At 43.7% G+C, this 20494-nt stretch overlaps 1 protein-coding gene across 1 annotated transcript in view; it reads right to left on the bottom strand.

Moving 5' to 3' along the window:
- LOC115567747 (ADAMTS-like protein 4) overlaps nucleotides 1–18291 on the bottom strand; it is a 38799-nt gene extending 20508 nt beyond the window's left edge. The window contains exons 1-4 of the mRNA XM_030394595.1: nucleotides 17928–18291; nucleotides 15931–15994; nucleotides 12053–12672; nucleotides 9437–10127 (exon numbers count right to left, since the gene is read on the bottom strand). Coding sequence (XP_030250455.1) covers nucleotides 9437–10127; nucleotides 12053–12672; nucleotides 15931–15994; nucleotides 17928–17950 — 1398 coding nt within the window. The 5' untranslated portion in view covers nucleotides 17951–18291. The remainder of the gene's footprint in view (nucleotides 1–9436; nucleotides 10128–12052; nucleotides 12673–15930; nucleotides 15995–17927) is intronic.
- Between the last annotated feature and the right edge of the window lie 2203 nt (nucleotides 18292–20494).

The following is a 20494-nucleotide window of genomic DNA, read 5'->3' as shown; positions in this document are numbered from 1 at the left end:
ACACAAAAACATATTTTTAAAAGTTTCTTAAAATGATTCTTGCCTTATGCATGTTTATTACCAACTGGACTCTAATGCTGCTTTCCACAAAACTCGGTACTAGTAAAATTTCCGACCTCCTATTAGAAAAAGTAAAAATATAGCGATGCTCAAAGTCGAAATTCCTAATTGTGAACTTGCAGGGCACATTTATTTTCCCGACTTCACGAGGGAGCGGTCGTCTGACGACGCACAACAATGACAGCACCCATGAGAAGCAGGCAGAGTGTATCTGTAGACGACAGACACACGAGATGTTTGTGAAAATTATTAAGGTGCTGTAAAATAAAATATATAATGGTGTCTGTTACCTCATGTGTTGTTTTCCTCCTTCATTTCATTTGAAATGCAAGAAGGCTGCACTGCTGAGGGTGTTATTGTGCGCACGCTTGCCAAAGAGACATAATTTTGTTGTCACAGTCAGTTTTTTGTTCACTTTGGCGTCGTGCATCTGGAACGCTTTGAGATCGGAAGTCAAAGTATGCCTGGATAGAATACTGTAAGTTTTTCAAGATTTTGAAATATCTCTTTGGACTCATCGTGACAAGCAGCTGTCTTTTTTATTTTTTGGCCTTTTTCCTCCCTTTTTTTAGTGTCACTACAGATGCAGACAGGAAATGAGGGAATAGAAGAGACTGGTGTGCAACAGAGGTCCATGCCTGAAATCAAATCAACTGGATCGCAGCTTAACCCTTAAAAAAATAGGATGCCAAAGTTTTGATTATTTTTGAGCTCTCATAGATAATGATCAAATCTCAGCACTAATGTTGTACTGACTGAAATGAAGCCATGGCAGAGAGTATAAAAAGCTGTAAGGCATTGCATGTCTGGTCACATTTATAACATTTTATGTGGAGACTTTATTGGTTCCTGCCTTGAATCAAAATTACTTTATTTATTTTCGAATGTTTTTGGAGCTGCAATCAATTGATTAGTCAATCCAAGGAAAATCATAACAAACATTTGTTGGTTCCAACTTGTTAAATGTGAGGATTTGCTGCCTTTCTCTGTCATTTATGTCGGTAAATAAAAAGAATCTTTGTTTTTTGGACTGTTGGTCTTAGGTTTATTAAGACTAAATTTGAAAACGTCAGTTTGGATTCTGGGGGGAACAAATGATGCTCTGGGAACACCGCGATCGCATCACTACAGTGAAGTCTGATGGGGCAAGCAACACAAGAGGTCATACAATCAGAGAGGACATTAACACGCAAACAGGCGAGCCAGATTATCTAAATCAGAAACAAGCGTAAACAAAGCGTTAATTGGTAATAATCCCTCATTGAACAGGAAAACTGGTATTAATTGAATCAAGAAGTCTGTCTGTGAGAGATGTTTACAATTGACAGTTGGGGAAATCATTTCACCATTTGTCTTTGTTTTCTCTACCAAGGAAGTTTGGTTTCCCTGAGGATTTGCTTAAAATCTGCACGAATGTCTGACTGCTTGACAGATTTCAGCATTTTTATTTGGTGATGTGATCAGCAATAAGAATGATGGCTAAAACTAGGAAAGAGCCAAAGAAATACAACCAAAGTTGCCGTAAAAGAACAACTTAAAGCCGCTGAAAGGCTCGCTGATCGCTGTGTAAACATGAAAAGAAGTCTGACGTGAAAGATATAAGAACTGGCAGCTTCTGAGCGGCGGACTGACAGGTTGAAAGAGTGAAAGATGGACAGCAGCAGAGAGGCAGGTGAAAGAGAAGTGAAAGAGAGGCAGTCAAGTGTTTTTGTACGGGAGCTGTGAAAGTTATAGATGTGTTTAACTAGCAGGGAGGAGGGAAGAGGGAGGAGGCCTGTGTACAATATATAGGAGCATGTGAAGGAGAAGGAGGGGAGGGTTTACGCCTGAGGCCGGAAAGCTTTGTTCTGTACGCACACACACACGAAAATACCACACACATATAATCACACACAAGCCAAGGTCCCGATCACACATAACACATACGTGAAACACAAACACTCCGACCGAGCCAGACAAGACTAATGAGTTTCTGAGGAAAGCGGGAACCTTTCACCACATGTGTGTTTCCATGGGGACGGCTCACAGGTGACACATAGTCCAGTCATTCTCCATTCAAGTCTGTGCCTGCACAGCTGGACGTTATCACTCCAATAACACATACAGGTTAAGGCTGGCCGGTCATTCCTCAGGCATTACTGCAACACTGCACAGACAAAGCGACTGACCGCTGGCCCCGCAGCCATAAATCAACACACTCCACACAGCAGCACTAATCACTGTAATCATGCACAGAAATCCATGACATGTGTTAATATGTGTGTGTGTGTGCGCGTGCCTGTGTGTGTGTATGCTCATGTATGTGTTTGTCCTCCGCGATTAACATTCTCGGGCTAATCTTGTGACCGAGGACGTGTGTCGACGCTTTGCAGGGCACCACCCAGCTCTAGGCCTTGACCCTGAGGGGGTCAGGAGTCCTTCAGAGGAAACGCTGCTCATCTATCAACAGCGGGCCGAGACTGAGCGAGTAGGCCCCATGCTGCGCAAGACGGATGGCGAGAAATATCGCTGCTGTTCTCAGAAGCGGTTTGACTTCGAGCAGTAAAAAAAAAAAGAGAAGAAAACAGTAGACAAACACTGGAACCACAAGATCAATAAATGAAAACCAGAACTGGGCTGAAAATGACAATCCTTCCATGTTTCACTTTCCACAAACCCACATCTTGTATCTGCAAACCAGACTGTTTTCATGCACAGTGATAACTCTTCATGTACACATATTTTCATAATGCCACACAAAGAGAGGCGGGAAGTGTTAACAGCTCTGCTCCTGATTTTCTCAGTACTGCACTGAATTGTGTGGAAGAGCTTTAAACGTTTCTGGTAACGCTTCTTCTTCTGTCTGGAAACTTATGAAACTGGATCAAAAATTGGAAAAAAAAATTAAAATCCCTGCACACAAAATTTGGACAGTGTAAATCGAATCATTGCTGCAGAAACTGTGAGCGAGATCATGTGGCTGCACATGTTTTAGATCTGTTTTAATTGTCTTTATGGTTTTAGACAGCTCACTGGACCTTCAGGTTGTTTCTAGGACTGAATCTTTTGAGCGAATGTATTTGAAATGTCTACATTTTCAATCAATATAGCAGCTCACCATTTAGGGAAATAGACATACTTGTTGACCCCACTTTTTTATGTATATTAGCCAGGGTTATTATCTTATATCTTATTATATTAAAAACAACATCCTTTAAATGTGCAATTTGTAAAAAAAAAAATTGCCATCTGTTTAATAATCCAAACAAATAGGCGGCAGCATATCACCACAGTAACCACTAACTGCTTTTGACTGTAGCTGCCGTGAGCTCAGTTAGCTCAGTCAGCCGTGAAGCAGCTGACTCGTGCACGCTTGTGCCGTGAGCTGGTTAGCATGCTAACATGCTTACGTCCATAGATGGCTCTGGAACACAATGCATAGAAGTCTTTGACACAACATCAAAACTGACATTTCTCCACAATCTGTTGATAATTTTAGCCAATTTCTTGATTGTTTTTGAGTAAAATTCTTACACAATGCTCGGCTAAGAACAACTCAAACTTAACTGAGGCCTTGCAGCCAGCAACTGGTTAGCTTAGCTTAGCTTAGCTTAGCATAAAAACTGGAAAAGGGGAAAACTAAAGGCTGAATGTAACTTCCAACCTCTGGACCTGCGGATTGACGTTCACTGTCCTCACATCAAGTCTGCGAGGGTGCGAGACAGCCCAGCTTGTTAGACATACCTAAAGACTTAAATAATAAAATGCATCTGATTACCTCTGCAGCCAATACTTCTACATATTCCTGTACTGTGACATGGTTGAATATTAATAATATCCGGTTGAGGCCCCCTGTGCACTGAATGAATTATGGGTTTGGATGGCTCTCAGCACTCACAGACTTTCCACGTACACGCCCGCAAAGTTCACAGGGCTGCAAGCGGGTTGAAATTCAGACATTTGGATTCAGCCAAAGTATAAAAATGAAGTATTGTGGTTTCAGGGTTTTACAGACATTTATGACTATTTCCTGGAGATTTGTTGTCACTGTTTTTACACTGAAGTTTTTGCACAGATTAAACAAACAAGATATAGGGTGTCAATTAGTGAGCTTCAGAGGTGCTCCTGCTGGATTTTGTTTCATTTACATGGAGCCAGGCTGTAGCTGTTTCCCAATGCTTTACCTGGTCTCTGTGCTGAGCTGAGCTAACCGGCAGCTGGCTGTAGCTTCATATCCACCATACAGACATGAGAGCGGTATTTCTCATCTGACTAAAGAAAGCAAATAACCATATTTTTCACAGCATCAAATTAAAAAACAGGGTAAAAAATGGAGGATGTTTGGAAAGTGAAATGGAGAAAAAGCAGACAGCGGTGAAAAGCGACATGAAGGAGGGACCTTGAGTGAAACTCGGAGCGCACAGGAGCTGATATAAACACTTTAACAAGCAGACGACGTACCTGGTTTTTGTAGAGAGGCAGGTACTTGTTAAAGAACTAAAGCAAACAAAGTGCAGATCAGCCTGAATGAGTCAATGTGCTATGTGTGTGTGTGTGTGTGCGTGTGTGTGTGTGTGTGTGTGTGTGTGCGTGGCTCCCATAAACCCACACATCTGGGCCTGTTTGTCGCTTCATAAGAACAACATTAAGCGTGTCGGGGTCTGCACACAGTCATTACAGCCGAGGAGTGTTGCTCCGTGCTGATAGTCATAATAATATATTTCCTGTTTAACAACGCCTGTTCAATGACAGACTGTGATTAGATCATCAGGCTCTTGATTGACGCAGCAGCCTGGAGACACGCCGGTGTGCCTGGTAGGTTTTCAGTTACGGGAACAAGATCAGTGAGATTTTCATGTCTTTTAACACTTTCTTTGTTGACAACGTCTTTTTTGTGTTGTCATGTCTGCTCAAGAGCGCAGGTCTGGTGTAAGAAGTGGTGAGTCTGAGTGATGAAGTCAAAGGTTCTTCAAATATATGTTATAACCAGCATTTATAGACAGTATCTTTACATTCATTTAGAAAATCATCAGTTACCATGAGCTGGGTTGTCGTCCGCTGACCAAACTGAAAGGTTAAATAAATATTCTGATCATTAATATAGCAGCAAACAATCATCTGCCATGTAAAGATATAGAGGAGTGAAGGCATTTTGGATAATAAATAGGTTGTTCATTTTTCAGCCAAGTTGGTGAAAAATTAGTTTGCGTCAATCTCTGTTAGTATCCTCTTCAATATTCACTCCTTTTCTTTTATGAATGAATCTGAATACAGAATATAATTTGGGTTTTCATCTGCTGGTTCGACAGAACATGAAGACATTTTAAGAGGTAATTTCTTTGGGCTCTGCTTCTTTAAATCAAAACAATAATTGGCAGATGAATCAATGAATGGAAATAATCATTAGTTGCAGCCATAGATTGTGTGTAGCCTCTGAGGAGAAGCCAATAAAACATCTCTAAGATTTTCTCTTTTGTATTTTGACAGCTGGACATTAAAAGGTGATTCAAAGTGGCTTCTGCCTCCTTTTGTTTTCACTGCAAACAGGACAGTGGCAGTGGCAAAGAGACGGCGCGAGGCTGCCCGCCTGCTCTGTGAACGCACGCAGTTAAACACAGAGCGGTGAAGAAAGACAGTGTTGGAGCCTCACCGTCTTCAAAGTCCGATTATCCGGCCTGGGACATGAAACAACAAAAAAAAAAAACCTATTAATCGCGTCACACTGTGAACCGTTTCCTCCTATTTTGAGGTAAAACCTGCTCCGTCAAGCTGTGTGAGGAGATTAAACTTAATGGGTAGCCGCAGCCTGGGGTGGTCAGACTTGTAAGGTAACCTAATAAGGACAATTTTCAGTGAGATTACTCGGACTTAGACTATAAAAAAGGGGGAGAAAGCGGGGTAAACTGAAGATTTTGAACACTAAGAGGAGCATGTCTTCCCCTGCTATCTATGTGCATCCCAACCTCTGCTGCTCCTGATCTTGACTCACTTGCTGATGTTGCGGAGGCATGTACTGTTAGTGTTTCTCTGTAAACATTTACTTTGACTTGGAGGACATAAGAAGAAGCTGAGGCGAGACAGTCGATGAAATTTTGGGCTGAAAGACTCGAGGAAGGAGAGGACGGAGCTTCTTTCTTTGAAATGTCTGCTTCAAGCTGGTTTGTCTCAGACAGCTTCTTCTCAAATTCCACCTTTCCCCCCCCTCTCCCTCTGACAGAATAACTTCTCCTCTTGTTACACTCTGCGCTCACACACACACACATACACACACACACACACACACTCTCACACATATATACAGCTTTTCTCTCTCTCGCTCTCTCTCACACAAACACTTTTCCATGAATCTCTCTCCTCCTCTGGCACAAACTTCCTCTCGCCTTCCTGCAGAATCTTTTTCTCTCCGTCCTGCTCCCATCTGCTGCTGCCGCTTCCTCGCTCTTCCTCTGCTAACACGTCCCTCTGCTTCACTCTCAGCGGCCTTCATCTCCATTTCTTCTTTCCCTTCCTCCCTCCCTCTCCACCTTTTCTCTCCCTTTGCCCTTTAGCTCACCCTCCCACTACTGTGTGCAGATTTTCAAAAAACAGTACTCTCTTTCACTACTACTTAACCACGTCACTTCCTTTACCACCCTCTTTACACTCTACACACACACACACACACACACACACTTCCCCTTTTGCCCTCCTCATTTCCTCTGTCCCTCTCCTGGTTCCCCACTTGCTTCTACACAACAGTAAAAAAACACACACTTGCGATGGGCCTCAGGCACTGTGTGTTATGACAAACACACGTAATAGATAATAGAAGTGTCACACTCAGTCTGGCTCACTCCCTCAATCACACACACATATATACAGCGCATACGAGTCCGGGCAAAGTCCATAATTCGTCAGCTCCTTAACCTATTTTTCTAGCAATGAAAAGACGTAAAAATATGCACAGACGATCCACTGCAGGAGCAAACAAGGCTAAAGCAGAGGGCTAATGTTGGGTAAATATGTAACCCAATGAGTCAGGCAGGCTCAGCCATCACAGGACTGCTATTAGTGCTGCTGGCACACACAGAGGGAGAATTCTGCCAGCTACTAAATCTGTTTTAACATGGGGACTATCACACAGAGCAAAGAAAGAAAGAGGTGGATGAAAGAGGACGAGAGGGGCTGCCAAATTAAGAAGGGAAAAGTCAAGTGCCCGAGAGTGCCAACCTGGCCCCTAATTCAAGTGTCCACTTCCACTTCTGCGAGAGCCAGTTGTGGAAATAACATGAGAGTGAAAACGCGTAAGTGTGTGGGTGTGTGCGTTAGTCGTTCACTTAAGTCTTATCGTCTCACCGTATGCTCCCACTTAAAGAGCAGACCTGCTAAGAGTGGTCTGCTGGCATAAATAACCCGCTCACATGTCGCTCGGTCAAGTATTTCTTTCCCCATGATCAAATCTTAGCAGGGGCAATGGATCAGCTTCCTTTATTCGTCCGACCCTTGGTCCGTGCCACGTCTCACACATGTATCATCGTTTTTTTATGAAACTCAAGCAGCGATGAGACTTTCACCACGAAGAGCCCAAAACAGATGTCAGGTCGTGTTGTTTTTTAGTTTTTATTCCTATTTCCAAGTTTTGGAATTGTTGAAATGTTCAGATAGAATTACCAACATGAGTTTTTAGTTTGCTTCTTATGAGCCTGATCACCACTTGAGATAGTCTGACAGGGCCCTTCCAACCCCACTAATGGTTCCAATATCTAGACTTGTGATCAAAGGTGATCAGGCTTTTGCAATCCCGATGCCCCAGTTTTTATCTTTAAATTTATTTTCCTTTGTTCATATCTTAAGTTCTTGGTTCAATTGCATTTACCATTGTTTTATTGTAAGGCACATTGTAACTTTGCTATATAAATACATTTTATTATCATTATCATTCATTCATTAACATAAACACGATAGATGCAGCTGTTTGTGGATTTAATCAGTCAGCTAACACTGGCACCGTTGATAAAGGTATGCTGTATTTATAGATAACGAAAATTAGATAAAAGAATAAGCAAACCAGACAATGAATTTAGTGACAACCTTCAGTACAGGACAGTTTTTGATCAATAGCACTTTGACGATAAAAGATTTCAATGCAGATTCCAAAGTTGATCATAACAAATTTTCATAGTAAGGATAATCGTGAATTGAAATATCCTCACATTAATTCCTTGTAAAAGCCATCTAGTTCACTGACATACAGTCCTATATTGGTTTGCTGATTTATTTTGAATAATTAATTTGTTTTTACAAAATTCCTGAATAAAAAAGGTTTCAGTTCACACTTAACTAACAAAGAAAGCAAAGGCAGCTGTCAAATGTTTATGATTGCAAATTCGATCAAGCTGGAATCTGTGACTCTCCACGTGTTGTCGCTCTCTCCGGGGCAGAAAAATGATTGATTGTTTGAAAAATGGCAGCGATCGTGGAGGATTGTGTGAGAGCCTGCTGTTAATTTGAAGCAGCCACTGGAAAAAGTGGATAAATGTACAAGCCAGCCAAGTGGATCTGATTTTGATCTTGACATATGTGAAATGACAAGCGTTCGCCAGGACAGGTGCAGCCTGAAAATGTCCCCATTTTTATGCTTTAAAATATTTCGGCATACAGCACATTATTAATTACACGACCTTGTGGATCCAATGTTTTCCCCCTCTTTCCACAATATTCACTCTCAATTTCACATAACATTGAGTGAAATCAAGCGTGGCGTTCCTGTCTCTGTGAAACCTGAGTTTCCTCGGTTTCTCACCTGTGTGTTGAGGATGAGCGGGACCGTCTGACACGACTGTTTCTCCGGCTGCTCTTCTTGGCAGCACGTTGCGCACTTTGCTACCGATAATGTGCTCACTGTGCTGCACTGAGAGGTATGGAGCAGGTCGCAACCCCAATCAACACCGCAGGCCTCGAGCCAGACAGGACATCAGATCGATACGGATGCACACATTTACACATAAAAACACTCAGGCTCCTTTCATACTCTCACATACGTGCAATCAGTTGCGCAGATACTGATTGCAGACACACGAGCTTGTGTGGCTTCACAAACAGAGGTGTGTATTCTGGTGGTGACCCAGAATACACACACGGCTTGGAGCAGCGGAGGCACTCGCAGTCAGTTTCCATCCGAGCGCTCATAGACAACCAGCCAGTGTTGGAGCTGGGGAGCGATCTACCTATCAAATACACCCTGCTGACCTTCAGCTCCTCGTCTAACTGCTCCCCTCAGCACACGGCATGAATATAAATCAAGCATGACTGCAGGCTGAGTGAAGCAGCTGGTGTGAATGTGGGTTACTGATATTATCAAAAGGGCGTGAAGGTGGTTAATAAAGAGGAATATTTCTGCTGTTTCTGGAAATCTTACCTGTGAGAAGCACCTGCGGTACTCTTTCTCCGGCCCAGGGCACCTGTACACCTGAGGATCTCCTCTCCCTCCAGCCCTGCCTGACTCCACTCCCATGTGCGGGATGTGGGGGTGCTGTAGTGGGTAGACGTTGCCGGTTTGTGGGACCTGGGGGCTGAAACCTGGGTGAAGCTCTCTGTCTCTGTGCACGGGGCTGGGGCGGTGCAGAGAAGTGGAAAAAGGTGAAGTGGCGGCAGGGGAGTTTGAGCGGGAGAGAGGAGGGACTGGAGGAGGTGGTGCGGTGACGGAGTGCCAGTCAAATCGATGGCGGTTGGGCAAGTGGGACGGCGACGAGGAGCGTGAGAAGGTGTGAGGAGGTGGCACTCTTGCTCTCGCGTGATCTATATTTGGTCTGTCAAAGTGCCGGTGGTGTGGCGGGTTTCCAGTTGTGGTGGTCGTCGTGGGCGACTCCTCAGCGGCAGGTGCCTCTGTGATCTCCTCATCCTCGCTCCTCCCCGCCTCCCTTTCTTCTGTATCACTCCCTGTCTTTTCTTCCTCTTTCCTGTTGGATTCGGCGTCATTTTCCCCGGGGGGCGGTGTTGCAGCGTCAGTTCCGTTGGCGGTGTGGCGGGCCTGCCGGTTGGGACGATGCAGAGGCAGAGAGAACGGTACCCTGCCATACCCGAACTGACCAGGACGGATGCTGGAAGACCTGCGAGTCAAAGTGAATGAGACATAAAAACGGAAGAAGATTAACAGATGGACAGAAAGAGCCAGAGGCGGTGACAAAGATAAAGAAAACGGAGAGATGGTACATTTCAGATGCAGCTCATGTTGCTGTTCAGCGTAATAATAACCGACGTGGAGCCAGCAGGCTGCAGTCAGGGAACGTAATAATGCAGTGCCTGTGTGTTTGAGAAGAACCAGAGGTAATGATGTAATTACACAGCAGATACCAGGGCCACAGATGGGCATAACTCCAAATCCCAATGCTCAAAACATCATAACAAACCCTCAGTAATGCCTAAACAATGTCAGCACTCTAGCTTATGGCACCTGGATGAGTCATAGGCTTGTATATCAAACGGCGTTCGGAGGGATCAGCGTTTTATTTTGGTGACGCGATTGCTGATGAGTCACCGGTGACTTTTAACCATGTTCCTTCTGATGAGGTACAAATCTTCTCTTTGTCTGGTGGCTTTTGCTGCTCAACCTAACAATTGAGTTCTTCTGTTTGTTCTAAACAAGCCGGCGTTGCTACTGCCAGCGAGGCAAAACTCACTTCCTGTGTGCTGGAGTCATTTTCCTGGGGGGGGGGCCGGGGTGCTGAGCAAAGCATATGTAGAAGCTTACGTTAACTGAAAATTGATTGACTCAGTGTTTCTGTGTCGTATCTCTGACCTTTGACTTATAGGAACATTTTCATCTACAAGAAAATGTTGACAAATTTTGTTTTTAGAACTCGACAGATAATGACTTTTACACCAATTTTAATAGTTTTGAGTTAAAAACATGTGATGATGATATATTGACCAATACGTCTGGGAAAAGTTCCACACGCTCAACATCAAACTTAACCTGGAGGTCAATTTAAAACCATGATTATAAACAAAGCTGAATGTAATTATTTTTAACTGTTTTCTGTTTGTTTGTTTTCCTATAATTATAATTATAGTTTAATTAAAGTTTGTGTTTATTTATTCTGTTTAAACTGTAATCTCGACATCATTGTAAATTAGGGCATGCCACTAATAATTCCTCAAAAAGTTGAATTAATTGTCAAATAAAGATCTCCTTAATTTAATTTAATTTGTATATCATGAGCTGCTAATGAGTAGACTTATGTCAGGTACATGACATTAATAGCATAAACAGACAAGTCACAACATTAAAGCACTGACAGGTGAAGGGAATAACATTGATCCTCTTATGTTCTGCAGTTAAATCGTATGCCGACTGATCCCACTTTACTAGCATAACCCACCCAAACACAAGGCAACAGCATTCTCAGGCGATGCTGGACAATATGCCCAGGTGCACCAAAAAGAAAGAGGAAAAAAACTGCTCAGGAATGGGCCAAAGTTGGTCACAATTAGCTCAAAGTGTTGACTTGACTTCTAAATTCCCCAGATCCAAATCTGATCGAGCAGTCGGGGGCCGTCTGGGAATAAGTCCAATCCATGGATGCCCCATTTTGGATCAGACTTGGCTCTTGACCCATCAAAGAAAGGACAGGGGACCTCAGGGGGTGTCCTGTGGTCTCTGGTGTCAAGGTGTTGGCAGCAGATCCTTTAAGTCCTGTGGGGTGTGAGGTGGAGCCTCCCTGGATCTGACTTGTTCCAGCATGTCGCAAGGATGTTCAATCTTATTGGAATCTGGGGAAACTGAAAGCTAGGTCAACGCCTTGAGCTCTTTGTGACGCTCTCCGGGCCATTCTTCATTAGAGGGTGAACGTGGTCTCTGACAATGTTTTTGTAGGTGATGTGTGCCACGTCCCAGCAGAGAAATGTATTGTGATGAAATGATCAATGTCATTCACTTCACCTGTGTGATTGGTGTATGTGAAGGTACTGATAATTCTGTGAAAACTAGCCTCTAATTGATTAGTTTGCTCCCTAATTATCCAGGCACACTCACCTCCTCGCAGGCACACCGTCCCGACTGGGCGAGACCGACCTTCTATTCCCACCTCCTCCAGGCCTCACTGCTCCAGGATTGGTCGGCCTCCTGATGATCCGTGATGGCTGGTTGTAGCTGTGTGAAGGAGTGTGGTAGGGAGATCGAAAAACAGATACGCGGTCTTGATTGTTTGGGGGGAATTCCGGCTGGTAGAAAGGAGCTGATGGATTGGCCTGTCCTGGCACAGGAGCAGCTCCTCCTCCTACTCCTCCTCCTCCTACTCCTCCTCCTCCTCCAGCAGCATTGGTATTTCGATACAGCGACAATCCTGGGTTGTGATTGGTGGGGATGGAAGGGGAGTGATAAGGTGAGTGTTGACCGGGGTAACGGGGAGGGTAGTAGGGACGCACAGGTGAGATGACAGGACCTCCGATGCCCCCGGGTAAATAACCAGCCCAGTTAGGTGGAGAGTGGGAGAGTGGAGGGGTGTGAGGGGGTGGAGGAGGTATACACTTCCTGCTCCTCTGTGAGACGCCGGAGCCGCAGGTCTGAGAGCATTCAGACCACTCCCCCCAGACAGACCACACCCCCTCCACAGGCTCCGCCTCAAACGCCTGTCTGGACCGTCGGCCTGCCACCTGACACACACAAACAAACACACACACAAACAGGGAGAGACACTTGATTACATATAACAACTTTATATTGTTGAATCCAGAGGTTGCACATATTGGGCTATGATTTATCAGAAAAAGATTAATCATATGTTGCTATTATCAGTGCTGAAAACTAATGATCATTTTCATTATCAACTATTTTTCTCATTATTTTTTATCCACCAATAATCTTTTTAGTCAAAAACAACTTCCTGGAGTCCACAGTGACGTCTTCAATTGCCTTGTTGTGTTGATGTTTGCTGTATGATATGTAAGAAAGAAATGCGGTTTCTCATTTGAGAAACTTGATCTTTGGCATTTTTACACTGTTCCGTCAAAATTGTTGCCTATATTTCTTGTTTCGTCCAACCAACAGTCCAAAACCTACAACTCTTTTAGTTTACCAGCATACAAAAGTAAGAAAACCAAAAAACAGCTCAAATGTTTGCTTAAAAATGGTATCAATCAACTAATCAGCAACATTTTTTAGCTATTTTGTCCGATGTGGTAATTACCTTGAATCTTTCTGTGCTACATTTTTCCTCATCACCCCCTGTCTCGCCGTGACAGGAATATACAGATTTTTAACAAAAGGTCATCTGTTCAGAAGGTAACCCGTCCATCAACATCGCCTTTCAGCATTCAGCAGTACAAGAAATCTGTGTGAGGCCACTACCTCCACCTCTATGCTTTTATCTTTTCTTTGTAAAATACAGACCAAATAAAATAAGGTTTCATGAAAAATGGTGCTCTTTAATAGTAAATGTCCCTAATTTAATCCGGCGTGTTGATTTTGTGCTACAGGCTGTGGAAATTGTGCCAGTTTTCAATATGATTTGAAGTTTATTAAAGATAAACTGGTTGAGTTAGTACTTTAAATGGGCACTTTGTAGTTTGGGAAAATAAATAACAATATTAATGAGGTAATAATACACACTCAGATATATCTATTTTTACAGTTGGAGTATTTTTAAGTGAATAAACTCTCAGAGTAATATAAGGTCCCTAGGACACTGTTATAAAGGTGGCAGGGTCCACTAAATATAAACAAAGTAAAACGGTATGACATTTTATTGAACCTTTAGCAGCAGTTTGTTTGTTCAGTCATGAAAGAAAATCACTGAAGATGAAGATCATTTCTTTCTGGAAACTACGTAGTGCCCCTTTAACTGAATGTTCAACTGATTGTAAATGCTGCAGGCTTTGTCAACATTTTAGAGAAGTACTTAACTAAGCAGAAACATTGCCATTGCAAAATCAAAAGTCTCTGGAAGGACTTATTTTTTCACAGTCCACTGATGAGCTGCAGTCTCGTGAGTTTCCTTCCTCTGAGGCCAAAATGTAAATCCTGAACCTTTCATAGTTCAGTCAAGCTTAGAGGAGACTCGGTCACCTGCCAGCAGCTTAAGAGCAGATGGATAAATTCAACAAAGTCGTGTCATATAAAAATTGCTGAAGAAATAACAAGATCTGATGCGATCCGGCTGGGCACGTGTGTGTTTGTATACATATGTTTGAGTGCCAGCTCGAGCTTTGATGTGTTCGTCCGTGGCTCTCGATAAATGCCTCTCTCCTCATTTCATAACCGACGTGCTGGCCTGGTTGGCAGCGCCGCAAACATGAGAGCTGAACAAAAGTTTCCATTCAGAAAGAACCAAAACATGAATCTACGCTCCACTTCACCTCTCTCTCTCTCTCTCTTTTTGAGCGTGTAAACGTGTGTCCATGCGCAGAACTGTGCGAGTAAACACACTGTACAAGTGTGTGGAGGGAGAGGACAGGTGTAAGCCGCATACTGCAGTTCCTGTCTCTATCTGAGGTAAAATGGCAGGAGGGTGGGAGGAAAGGAAGCAGACGGGCCTAATGATTCCGAGAGTGTGCGTGTGTGTGTGTGTTGCTGGACGGGACGTGTGGTCTGTTGTAATGAGTGACATCAAACACACAGCTGCCACATAACTGGGACCATTAATGAGCTCCGTGCAGTGACCCTGCAGCAGCCACCGCTGACCTCTCCGGCTACTGGGTAAACTCCTGCGACACTGTACGGCCAGGCCTGAACCAGACGGGGCTGTCGCTGTGAAGTCTGCCCTTCCCCTGATTACACTGTTCATACTGCAGGCCCTGTCCAGTTGTGGACCCTTTTAAAGGACACCTTCACATTTATGTCTTAAAACAATACTGACACGGCCAAATATACACTGAACTTTACCACTGTTGTAATAGTGGAAGAGTTCCCAGTGGAAGAGATGGGAAACAACCTATACAGCTCCACTTATTTCTATTAAATGAGTAACAATGAACCTTTTTAAGCCCTGAGTATTGAATTTGTGAATGCGATGCATACAGTACGGATGATTGTTATTTGGTTGGTCGATGTTATTTTGTGTTGTGTGACACTTTGCCCTTTTGATGCAGCAGTGTGCAACTTTTTCCTACCTTTATACATCTACTCTGACCTGATGCTGATCCCCCATTACACTGCCAAAAATTGACTAACTGTCTCCACCACCTTTCAACATAAAGCGACGCCCTTGCTTTAAAACATCCAGCAACTAACCATACGCCAATTCTTTCTGGCCATCTGGTAAAGTCCAATATTCACTCTCTCTTAGCTCTGTTATTGGTCTCCACCAACTCCTGAGGGATGCAACTCGCCCTTTAGCGACTACATGCTTCACCATGTTCACCAGCTAATTGCTAATCAAGTGTACAGAGGGTTTTTAGGGGGTTTTATCTTAAAGAAAAAGTTCCCTGCTGTGGATGAGAGCAGTGGGAGCCGAAGGAAGCAGCAGATCCAGGTGAAAACTCTCTTGAGGTTCTTTATTATGTACAACCAATTATATCAATTATATCTCCTTCAGGCTAACTCACCTGACTGGATTATCTTAAAAAATGTATTGACACAAGGTTGAAAACAAGGCTGTCATTGTCAACGGTCATGCATAAAAAGATTCCTTCCTAAGTTGGTGTGAAACTTCGGCAGCTGAGTAAAATCAAATCAAGACACTATCTTTCAGAATTACAGACTTTTTAGTAACAAAATGCCCTCTTTGTGTTTTCTTAGACTGAACAGAAGGAACATTCGCGGCATCCAACAACCCTTTAATTGTACCACTGGGCCCGTCAGGGTTGTTTTAAGACACATTGTGGAGCAATGTAGATCAATCTTCGTCACCCTTCCACCCCTCTATAGTGATGCTGTCGTCTGCGAATCTCCCTCATAATGAGCTGATGACTCACCTTCCTCTTGGCGGCCTTGGTCACGGAGGTCGTGACCACCACAAATCCCCACAGCACATAGAGCCTGGACGGAGGGAGAACAGAGGGTGAGAGAAGTGGCAGATCTACAGGAGTTTAAATATCAGCAGGTTGAATGCATCTTTTGTAAAGAACATAATTCTTCCATGACCTAAACGTTAAGGTGGTATATGCTGTGTGAACCCACAGAGACTTACATTATTCTCTGCCCAGAGCTCCTAAACGTTGAACCTTTTCCCCAAAATGTGTTAGACGTGTTGAGTGAACACCCTATCAAATGTTCCAGTGACCTAACTGTACTTTTGGCAAACCCAATGATGCCACTTTCTTTGCCACTACAGGTGGCGTGGGGGCTCAAGCGGGAGGTGAACACAAGTTTCTTTTTTCCCCTTCAGGGCTCACAGGCAAAGATCTCAATCAATCTGGGGAATCTTGGCAGGCACTAACAAACTAATGGGTTTAAACAGTGAGTATGTTTTCCCTCTGCATGCCTCTCTCCGGGGCTACACACACCCTGAGGATGTGGTTTTCACACACAGACACACACACACACACACACAACAACCGTCGCACTCACAGGCGCAATCAGTCACAACTTCCAAAATCATCTTGTACAGTGAGGTAGTTTTTATTTGAGGTCTGATGTTCAAAGGACGTGGTTTGTGGTGTGCGACAGGGTTGAATGGCTCCTTTAATTTTGGGTTCCTGTCCTTAAATTTTACATTAAACTACTTTAGGAAGCAGCAGAATGTCAAGTGCATCTGACAAAGTGATTTAATCTTATATTTAGACTTTATAATGTTGCACTTTTTTTCCCTTAAAGATTCAGTTGTTTTTCAAGAAAATCTTATGTTCTTAAAGGTGCACTCTGTAGTTTTGGGTAGAATTTTTAAGACTGATTTTTTTATGCATAAATAAACAAACTCTCTCTGTTTTCACGACTGGATAAACTATATAAACAACGACACAGGATGACACAACTTCATACTGTATATCTTTGTTTCTATGTGGCGGACCCTGCCACATTTGTAGCTTCAAACAGTGTTCTGGGGTCCTTATTTTCCTCAGAGAACAGCTTGTTTATTCAGTTATGGACTTAATGTTACTTAATGTGTATGAATACCTCATTAATATTGTGACTTTGAGTTTTTTCTCTACTTAGGGCCCCTTTAAATCAGCTGTTTTGTCTCGCAGTTTGACGCTAAGGATCGCTGAGACAAGTGCATCAGAAACAAGTGTAATACCAGCTCTCCATCTGCCAAGAAAACACTATGAACATGATACTAAAGGATTTGCAAAGATGGACATTTCAGCGCTCGCCACGAGAGCCCCAAAACCATCACCGCAAGCACCAGTCCGCAGGCCACATGTAGTCAGAGTAATTGGTCCCTTCTTCCCAGTGTGGTGCACCGCCGTGGTCTCTGGAAGCTTCCCCACACCAGACTACATAACTACCCCGAAAAACACAGACAAAGGTCCCGCACAGTCCGACACAACAGGGCTGCTCAGGCCGAAGTAACGACCCCCTACCCGGGTCCACGTTTCCCTGGCCGCTACAGTGGCACATTGTAGAATAAACTCCGCGGGGACACGGATAGAGAGAGAGGGGGGGTATGGAGAGATATGCAACAGGGAGGAAATCACACAAAAAATCCGCCCTGAGGAGAAAAGAGACCAACTCTAACCTAAATCCAGATGCCTTCGGGTGAATTCCTATCATATATCCTGCACGGAGCCCAGTGCGCAACGAGGAAGGCGTCGTGCGTAAAAGCCAATAATTTTTTTTTTCTTTTTAAAGTTCGCCACAAAAAATTCAAAAACTTTTTGAAAAACTTTCCTCCACATTCATGAACACAAACATGCCCGCTCAGAGGGGGATGCCCCACATGTGGTGTTGTGTACAAGCAGGCTGAGTTGGAGGAAGAAGGAGAAGGAGAAGGAGAAGTAGCAGGTTGCAGCTGTGAGAGTCAAAGTTTTACCTGAATACTAAACTGAGCCGCATGCTCCTCCGACACTTCTCACTGAATCACCGCTATCGATTATTAGTCCAGTCTGGTGATCGGTTAGTGGTCCGTTCCGATCCGCGCAGTCCTGAAAGAAATGTGATGAGGTCCTGCGAAGGCTTCTTCAGCTCTCTCTCTCCCTCTCTCTCTCCCTCTCTCTCTCTCTCTCTGTCCCCTTCCTCCTGTCACAGTCACTCCCCGTGATTTTTTTGGAGAGTGGGAAGGGTTCCGTTTTCCCCCCTCTCTCTCTCTCTCTCTCTCTTTCTCTCGACAACTTTTTTTTGGGTCCTTATTATAAACTGGTGTGACGCCTGGCAGCCAGGGGGCCAGGGGGGTGAGAGAGCGAGGGAGAGAGGGGAGACAGGAGACACAAAATGGACAGATTACACAACTCTCCCTCTCTCTCTCTCTGCCTCTCTCTCTCTTTCACACGCATAAACCATACACTCCCACTGCCCCTCTCTCTCTCTCTCACACACACACACACACACACACACACACACACACACACGCATGCACCAGTATGGGCCCTGACTAAGCTATAATAACTCTCAGAGCCGCTTTCTTAGTTGCACAATCCAACATAAGAATGCTCCATTGTGCTAGGTCACACTGATCAGTAGTAATGATCTACTCATTGTCGGAAACAGGCCTGAGCTGGCAGCATCTGCAGCAGAGACACTTTGTTGGGGAAGTACAAAGCCTTATGGGTTCGCTATTGTGCCAATGCAAACAGTAATGGTTCAGCAACAAAGTGGAAAATGGTTATTTCTTTTACATTTGCGTGGATGAAACACTGCCGCCGCTGCTGCTGCTGCTTCCCAAGATATTTCTGAGTGATACAAACATAGCTGTGTTTTCTCGTAACTGTTTAATCACAGTTGAGCACTTGAAAACAGACATGCTCTACCAATTTGGAGCTGAGATAAGTGCACCCAAGAGACATCCCGCCTGTGCGTGTATATGTTGTGTGTGTGTGTGTGTATATGTTGTGTGTGTGGGCTGTGAACTCCCCTCGGTTGCGGTCTGAAGCAGATGTGAGCACCGCTGCCTGATTCCATACTTGTTTACACAATATTTATTTGGTCCTGATCCACGGACCTCCCCAGCCAAGACAGGACAGTTTTTTTTTTTTTAAAAAACAGAACAATTCCGAGCGAACACAGCTCACAGCGGACAGTGGGAGGTAGAGAGTGACACAGAGGTGGAGAGGGGGGAAAAATGAAAAGATCTCACTGGGATGAAGAGCTTCAGATTCGTTTTTAGAGGAGCTGATCTGCTGTGTGTCTACTGGAAAGAGCTTTTCATCGAAGCCAAAATGAAGAGCAGTTTTTCTTTCTTTCTATTGAGGCTGGCAGATTCAAATGTAGTGTTTTCAGGAATAAATCTGTGGGAGTGGAGTAAATCCAGAAAAGTGAAAAATAAGTCCCAATTTCTTCTGTATTGTACGAAGAATTAGGAGCACAAGTTCATCATAAACTTTGCCTTTATTGTGGTATTTTGTCTGCTGCCAGTTACAAAATCTCCTGGGAAACTGAAGGCTGACTGTCAGGCTGAGGGCTGCCAGCCTGACTGGATTTCTAACATTTAGTTTGCTGACTATGTCTCTAAACTGGGGGGAAGAAGGAAAGATTGACAATTTGGTCCTTAATATGATTTCTTCGGTTGTAATCATAACAGGCTGTTTAAGAATTTTGTTGTCAAATGGAAGGTCTGAAAATCTGATTAAAAAACAAAACATATGAATCTGTTTTCTTTGTTTTCAGACTCTTCGCAGCATCCTTTCAAATATATGTGCTGCACACTGGATCTGGTTTTTGTTAGACAGTGGTGTCTTTTACACCCATGAGGCTCAGGCACAGTAGCGTGCATTAAAAACAATGAAAAACATGATCTTCATCATGGAAAAAAGAGAAAGATGGAAGATGAAACACATGACATGATGAGTGTGTGATAGTAAAATATAAGACATTATTATATTATGACTCAAGATCCATGCATTATTCCCTGGGGAATTCTTAAAAATGTTGAGAATGCTCCATCTCGCAATGTTTAAAAGTATGAGAAAATTCCTGGATCTGCACCAAAATTTAATGGGGCCTATTCTGGGCAGAGACACATCCTCCATCCAAGTTTCGTGGAAATCTGCTCCATATTTTTTTTGTGTAAACTTGCTGACAAACCGACAAATAAACAGACTTGGTGAGACACAACCTCCTTAGCAGAGGTAAATATGGACACATGAGGGAAAATGAGACAAATTTACTAATGTGATACATAAAACACAGTTTACTACTGATCCTGTTCAGAGCCTGGCTCATCAACATAACAACGCCTCCAGAGTCGCTCGGTCTTGTTCAAGGACATTTCTGATCTGTCTCGAACCTTCTTATTAACATTTCCCACCCTGCTGCTGCCTCTGAGAGCAGAGGCGAGATGGTGGAAATGTGAGAGAGGCCGACGGGTGGAAGGGAGGGTGACTACGCAGTGAGTTATGGTCTAACACATATTAACACACCAAGGGCTTGAGATGTCCCAGCTCG

Source organism: Sparus aurata, chromosome 17 (assembly GCF_900880675.1).
Source record: "Sparus aurata chromosome 17, fSpaAur1.1, whole genome shotgun sequence".
NCBI lineage: Eukaryota > Metazoa > Chordata > Actinopteri > Spariformes > Sparidae > Sparus > Sparus aurata.
This window is presented reverse-complemented; position numbering and strand designations above follow the sequence as displayed.